Source organism: Mobula birostris, chromosome 14 (assembly GCF_030028105.1).
Source record: "Mobula birostris isolate sMobBir1 chromosome 14, sMobBir1.hap1, whole genome shotgun sequence".
NCBI classification, from domain to species: domain Eukaryota; kingdom Metazoa; phylum Chordata; class Chondrichthyes; order Myliobatiformes; family Myliobatidae; genus Mobula; species Mobula birostris.
In genome coordinates, this window is record NC_092383.1 from 49,222,378 (window position 1) to 49,230,579 (window position 8,202).

General features: G+C 47.8%; 1 protein-coding gene across 2 annotated transcripts in view; it reads right to left on the reverse strand.

Moving 5' to 3' along the window:
• LOC140209887 (voltage-dependent L-type calcium channel subunit alpha-1S-like) overlaps positions 1 to 4,428 on the reverse strand; it is a 419,288-nt gene extending 414,860 nt beyond the window's left edge. The window contains exon 1 of one of the 2 annotated variants that reach the window (XM_072278518.1): positions 4,064 to 4,428. In XM_072278518.1, coding sequence (XP_072134619.1) covers positions 4,064 to 4,233 — 170 coding nt within the window. In that variant the 5' untranslated portion in view covers positions 4,234 to 4,428. The remainder of the gene's footprint in view (positions 1 to 4,063) is intronic. The other variant, XM_072278519.1, reaches the window with a different exon arrangement.
• Between the last annotated feature and the right edge of the window lie 3,774 nt (positions 4,429 to 8,202).

Sequence of the window (8,202 nt, forward strand, 5' to 3'; positions counted from 1 at the left end):
ATCCTTGGTGTGTTGGCTGTTAATGCAAACTATGCATTTCATTGTACTTTTCAATGTACACAATAAATAAATCTAAACCTGAACCCCTTTCTACTGATATCCTCATTCCCATCCTCTCTCTCTTTCTCACCAAAGCCCCCTTATCTCATCCCACTACCCTCTTCTCTCCATTTATTTTTCCCTCTCTCACATCCTTCCTGTCCCCTTCTCTCCGCCTCACTCCTTTTAGCTGTCTTCATCAGTCTCTCTCTCCAACCATGCCTATCCACAGTAACACACACAAAATACTGGAGGAACTCAGCAGGTCAGGCAGCATCTATGGAAATGAATAAACAGTCGGCATTTCTGGCCAAGACCCTTCAGTAGGAATTCAGTATTCTCTCTATCAGGACTATCATCCCTCTCCCTGTTCCTTTACAAGGATCAAGGGTGATCTTCATTCAATATATAAATTTACATGTGTTAGGAATTTGCTGCGTTGCATTGTTCAGGGTGAGACATGCAACAAAAAATAACATTCAATAATAATAAAGAATTATAGAAAAAATAAAGTTAAAGTTAGATTAAGTTATAGAATAAAATGTGCACAAATACAAAAATACCAGCATTTATTTACAATGAGTCCATAACACATAAGGCACAGAGCAGAATCAGTCCATTCAGCCCATCAAGTCTGTTCCAACAACCCATCGAGGCTGACTTATTATTTTTCTCAAACCTGTTCTCCTGCCTTTTCCACATAACTTTTGATGCCCATCAACCTCCGCTTTAAATATACCCAAAAACAGCCTCCACAGCCATCTGTGGTAGTGAATTCCACTGATTCACCGCCCACTGGCTGAAGAAATTCCTCCTCGTCTCTGTCATAAATGGACATCCCTCTATTCTAAGAGGGTCTTACTCTGCTCTGGTCCACTATAGAAAACATCTTTTCCACGTCCAGTTATAAAAAGTGGTTCAAAGTGTCTACAGTGCAGAGACAGGGATAATAGATAGAGGGGAGTGGGGTGGTAACTCGATGGTTGGCCAGATTAACTGCCTGGGGGAAGAAGCTTTTAAGATGGTGTGAAGTTTTTTGTTTTAATAACCCTATGGTACTTTCCAGAAAGGAGATTTTGGAAAAGGCAGTTTGGTACATCACAAGAGAGTCTGCAGACGCTGGAAATCTTGAGCAACAACCACAAAATGTTGGAGGAACTTATCAGGTCATGCAGCAATGTTCTACTTTCTGTCCAGTTCTTTGACCTGGATACACAGAGTACAAGTCTTGCAGTGGCCAATAACCTTTCCTGACCTGACAGCTCGCGATAGTTTTCGTATATTGTGAGAAGACGCTATCCCTACACGCATTTCCACTCGCACAGCCCCGAGCCCTAATCCAACAGTTGCCTCCACTCCCACCCCCCACCACCCAACTGCCCACACTGTGCCCATCTGTTGCCTCTGCCCCCGCTCCCAATATACACACAGAGGGCACTTTATTAGGCACCTCCCTGTACCTAATAAAGTTTATGTTCATGGTCTTCTGCTGCTGCAGCCCATCCACTTCAAGGTTCAAGCTGTTGTCCATTCAGAGATGCTCTTCTGCACACCACTGTTGTAACACTTGGTTAATTAAGTTACTGTCACCTTCCTGTCAGCTTGAACCAGTCTGGCCATTCTCCTCTGACCTCTCTCATTAACAAGGCATTTTCAGTCACAGAACTGAGCTTTTTTTTTGTTTTTTGCACCACTTGCTGTACACTCAAGATACTGTTGAGTGTGAAAATCCCAGGAGATCAGTAGTTTCTGAGATACTCAAACCACCCGTCTGGCACCAACAATCATTCCATGGTCAAGACACTTAGATCATGTTTCTTCCCCATTCTGATGTTTGGTCTGAACAACAACTGAACCTCTTGACCATGTCTGCCCGATTTTATGCAATGAGCTGCTGCCACGTGATTGGCTGATTAGATATTTGCATTAATAAACAGGTATATCTAATAAAGTGGCCTCTCAGTCAACAGATAATCTTCTAGTGGGAAGAAACCAGAATACCGAAGAGAAACACACAAAGCCATAGGCAGAATATGGATACTGTACTCCATACAGACAGCACCCATGATGACGATCAAACCAGGTCTAGGGAGGTGTGAGATGCTGTTGTGATGTTTTCTTCCAATCACACATCATCATTCCCCATCTCAAACACCCACCATCATCCCCCCCAAACACTCATCATCGTCCCTCTCACAACCACTCACCATCGTCCCCCTCACAACCACTCACCATCGTCCCCCTCACAACCACTCACCATCATCCTCCTCACAACCACCCACCATCGTCCCTCCTCACAAACACCCACCATCGTCCCCCCAAACACTCACCATCGTCCCACTCCAACACCCATCGTCCCCCTCACAACCACTCACCATCGTCCCCCTCACAACCACTCACCATCGTCCCCCTCACAAACACGCACCGTCGTCCCCCTCACTACCACCCACCATCGTCCCTCCTCACAAACACCCACCATCGTCCCCCCACTCACCATCGTCCCACTCCAACACCCACCATCGTCCCCCTCACAAACACGCACCATCGTCCCCCTCACTACCACCCACCATCGTCCCCCTCACAACCACCCACCATCGTCCCTCCTCACAAACACCCACCATCGTCCCCCACTCACCATCGTCCCACTCCAACACCCACCATCGTCTCCCTCACAACCACTCACCATCGTCCCCCTCACAACCACACACAATCATCCCCCTCACAAACACGCACCATCGTCCCCCTCACTACCACCCACCATCGTCTCCCTCACAACCACCCACCATCGTCCCCCTCACAACCACCCACCATCGTCTCCCTCACAACCACCCACCATCGTCTCCCCTCACAACCACCCACCATTGTCCCCCTCACTACCACCCACCATTGTCCCCCTCACTACCACCCACCATCGTCCCCCTCACAACCACCCACCACCATCCCTCCTCACAAACACCCACCATCGTCCCCCACACTCACCATCGTCCCCCCAAACACTCACCATCGTCCCACTCCAACACCCACCATCGTCCCCCTCACAACCACTCACCATCGTCCCCCTCACCACACACGATCATCCCCCTCACAAACACGCACCATCGTCCCCCCAAACACTCACCATCGTCCCACTCCAACACCCACCATTGTCCCCCTCACAACCACTCACCATCGTCCCCCTCACAACCACCCACGATCGTCCCCCTCACAACCACCCACCATCATCTCCCCTCACAACCACCCACCGTCATCTCCCCTCACAACCACCCACCATCATCTACCCTCACAACCACCCACCATCGTCTCCCTCACAAACACCCACCATCGTCCCCCTCACGAACACCCACCATCGTCCCCCCTCACAACCACCCACCATCGTCCCACTCCAACACCCACCATTGTCCCCCTCACAACCACTCACCATCGTCCCCCTCACAACCACTCACCATTGTCCCCCTCACAACCACACACGATCGTCCCCCTCACAACCACCCACCATCATCTCCCCTCACAACCACCCACCGTCATCTCCCCTCACAACCACCCACCATCATCTACCCTCACAACCACCCACCATCGTCTCCCTCACAAACACCCACCATCGTCCCCCTCACGAACACCCACCATCGTCCCCCCTCACAACCACCCACCATCGTCCCACTCCAACACCCACCATTGTCCCCCTCACAACCACTCACCATCGTCCCCCTCACAACCACACACGATCGTCCCCCTCACAACCACCCACCATCATCTCCCCTCACAACCACCCACCGTCATCTCCCCTCACAACCACCCACCATCATCTACCCTCACAACCACCCACCATCGTCTCCCTCACAAACACCCACCATCGTCCCCCTCACGAACACCCACCATCGTCCCCCCTCACAACCACCCACCATCGTCACCCTCACAAACACCCACCAGTCGACCCCCTCCCTCCTATCCCTATCTCCACCCAACTACTCAACACCGGATCCCCTCCCTCCCTCCCTCCCTCGACCCAGTGCCCACCGAAGGATACTTCCACTCCACGATGCTGGTGCAGAGTTTGCGGAGCGGGTTTCTGAGGCTCAGGCACAGTAGGGACCTTGGTGGTCGCGGTGGCCCCACACATACCGGCTTCTTGCCCTTCTTGCTGTCGGGTCGCTTCCGGAGGGCCACGTCCCCGTCCGCCTCGGGCTTCGCCTCCATGGTGGTGGGCTTCTCTCCCCCCCACTGTCCCGGGGTCTCTGCCTGCTCGCTCAAAGCGCGATGTGCTGACCACGGCCGCCCAGAAATACCACAGCGGATAAAATTAGAGCAGGCAGAGCTATGGGACTCGTCCAGGCAGCTAACAGCTGCATCGACAGAGAGGGGAGAGGGGAGAGGGGAGAGGGGAGGGGGAGGAGGGAGAGGTAAAGAGAGAGGCAAGGCAGAGGGAGGGTCGGGCTGGTGGTCGCTGCATCGACGGTGGGTCGGTGGGTGGGTGGGGCTGGAGCGAGAGATGTAAGATTTAACGTTTCCCTACTGTAAATTTCAGTTGATTGGCAGTTTTTTACAGACCTCAGCAGGTCAGGCAGTGTCTGAGGAGCGGGAAAAAGTTTTATGTCTCAGACCATCCAACAGAACTCGTAGATAACAAGCTGGCAAAACCACTGAAGGACCGGCGCATTTAGGATTGAAACCAAGAATGCACCAGCTTTCCCACAAAGAGAAAGATGCAGTTTGGGCCCATATGAGTTCCCTCCCATAGGTACATTACAATGGAGAAGGGAGACGACCAATATCAACAAGATTAAAGTAAATGTAAGAGTGTTATATAATTATAAGGACAACCAACAACTAAGGAAAGAGTAGAGGTCAACAGGAGTTCGTGTGGAGATTGAAGGTATAGCTGAGACCTGGTAAATACTTTTCCTCAGAATTGACGCACTCTGTACTGGCCATTTCCCTTTTCACTGTAAGTCCTGATGCAGGGTTTAGACCCAAAATGTCATTCTTGTGCCGTATTGTTTGCCTGCACTGCACTGACTGTTGCTGTTACACATTATTCTGCCTTCTGTTGTTGTTTTACCTTGTTCTGCCTCAATGCTCTGTGTAATGATCTGATAAGACCATAAGATATAGGTGCAGAAGTAGGCCATTCGGCCCATCGAGTCTGCTTCACCATTCAATCATGAGCTAATCCAATTTTTCCAGTCATCCCCACTCCCCTGCCTTCACCCCCTACCCTTTGATGTCCTGGCTAATCAAGAACCTATCTATCTCTGCCTTAAATACACCTAATGAGTTGGCCTCCACAGCCCCTCGTGATTTACCACCCTCTGACTAAAGTAATTTCTCCGCATCTCTGTTATAAATGGACGTCCTTCAATCCTGAAATCGTGCACTCTTGTCCTAGACTCCCCTACCGTAGGCAATAACTTTGCCATATCTAACCTGTTCAGGCCTTTTAACATTCGGAATGTTTCTATGAGATCCCCCCTCATTCTCCTGAATTCCAGGGAATACAGCCCAAGACCTGCCAGACATTGCTCAGATGGTAACCCTTTCATTCTTCAAATCATTCTCGTGAATCTTCTCTGAACCCTCTCCAATATCAGTACATCCTTTCTAAAATAAGGGGCCAAAACTGCACACAATACTCCAAGTGTGGTCTCACGAGTGCCTTATAGAGCCTCAACATCACATCTCTGATCTTGTATTCTATACCTCTAGAAATTAATGCCAACATTGCAGTCGCCTTCTACACCACGGACTTAACCTGGAGGTTAACCTTTAGGGTATCCTGTACAAGGACTCCCAAGTCCCTTTGCATCTCTGCAATTTTGAATTCTCTCCTCATCTAAATAATAATCTGCCCGTTTATTTCTTCCACCAAAGTGCATGACCATACACTTTCCAACATTGTATTTCATTTGCCACTCCTTTGCCCATTCCCCTAAACTATCTAAGTCTCTCTGCAGGTTCTCTATTTCTTCAACACTACCTGCTCCTCTACCTATCTTTGTATCATCGGCAAATTTAGCCACAAATCCATTAATGCCATCATCCAAATCATTGACATACATCATAAAAGGCAGCGGTCCCAACACCGACCCCTGTGGAACTCCACTGGTAACCGGCAGCCAGCCAGAATAGGATCCCTTTATTCCCACTCTCTGTTTTCTGCCGATAAGCCAATGTTCCACCCATGCTAGTAACTTCTCTGTAATTCTATGAGCTCTTATCTTGCTAAGCAGCCTCACATGCAGCACCTTGTCAAAGGCCTTCTGAAAATTGAAGTACACCACATCTACTGCATCTCTTTTTGTCTACCCTGCTTGTAATTTCCTCAAAGAATTGCAGTAAGTTAGTCAGGCAGGATTTTCCTTTCAGGAAACCATGCTGGCTTTGGCCTATCTTGTCATGTGTCTTCAGGTATTCCGTAATCTCATCCCTAACAACCGATTCAAGCAACTTCCCAGCCACTGATATCAGGCTAACAGGTCTATAGTTTCCTTTCTGCTGCCTCCCACCCTTCTTAAATAGCGGAGTAACATTTGTAATTTTCCAGTCATCTGGTATAATGCCAGAATCTATTGATTCTTAGTACCATAGCACCATAGAACATTACAGCACAGAAACAGGCCTTTTGGCCCTTCTTAGCTGTGCAGAATCATTTTTCTGCCTAGTACCACTGACCTGCACCTGGACCATTTCCCTCTATACACCTCTCATTCATGTACCTGTCCAAGTTTTTCTTAAATGTTAAAAGTGAGCCCGCATTTACCACTTCATCTGGCAGCTCATTCCACACTCCCACCACTCTCTGTGTGAAGAAGCCCCCACTAATATTCCCTTTAAACTTTTCCCCCTTCACCCTTAACCCAGGTCCTCTGTTTTTTTTCTCCCCTAGCCTCAGTGGAAAAAGCCTGCTATCTACCATTCTATCTATACCTATCATAATTTTATATACCTCTATCAAATCTCCCTTCATTCTTCTACACTCCAGGGAATAAAGTCCTAATCTATTCAACCTTTCTCTGTAACTCAGTTTCTCAAGTCCTGGCAACATCCTTGTAAACCTTCTCTGCACTCTTTCAACCTTATTGATATCCTTCCTGTAATTTGGTGACCAAAACTGCACACAATACTCCAAATTTGGCCTCACCACTGCCTTATACAACCTCACCATAACATAACTCTTATAATTAATACTTTGTTTTATAAAGGCCAATGTACCAAAAGCTCTCTTTACAACCCTGTCTGCCTGTGACATCACTTTTAGGGAATTTTGTATCTGTATTCCCAGATCCCTCTGTTCTACTGCACTCCTCAGTGCCCTACCATTTACCCTGTATGTTCTAACTTGGTTTGTCCTTCCAAAGTGCAATACCTCACACTTGTCTATATTAAACTCCATCTGCTATTTTTCAGCCCATTTTTCCAGCTGGTCCAAACCCCTCTGCAAGCTTTGAAAACCTTCCTCACTGTCCACTACACCTCCAATCTTTGTATCATCAGCAAATTTGCTCTTCCAATTTACCACATTATCATCCAGATCATTGATATAAATGACAAATAACAATGGACTCAGCACTGATCCCTGTGGCACACCACTAGTCACAGGCCTCCACTCAGAGAAGCAATCCTCCACTACCACTCTCTGTCTTCTTCCTCTCCGTGTATACCTAGTGTCACGTACCCCGTGATGGGATAAAGAACCAGCAGAAATAGAAAACACTTTGGAGGCCAGTATTGCTATTAACTAATGGTATTTATTAGTAACTACGCAATACAGTAATATAAATGCAGATATATCAAATAGGTTAGCAATAATTATATATCTATAAGTAAGTATGGAAATATATGAAAACCAAGCTTCTTCAAGTCTAAAGGTAAGTAGATAGTCTTACGATGATGAGTAAAATTCAGTTCAGTTCTTGGTATTGAGTTGAGTAGTGATGGAGAGAGAGATTTGAGTCTTCAGGTGAGCTGACACCGTCGATCTTCCCATTGTCCTCCGAAATCCTTTAGAAGTTGCTGACTGTGACCACAATAAAGGGGACCATTCTTTTGTGGTGGAATTATCAACCCAGGCGAGAGTTGGACACACGAATAACTCCCCACCGGTCACACCCTTTTCACACTGCAAAAGCCACTGATTGATCCACCTGATCAATCCTCCAAAACCCATAT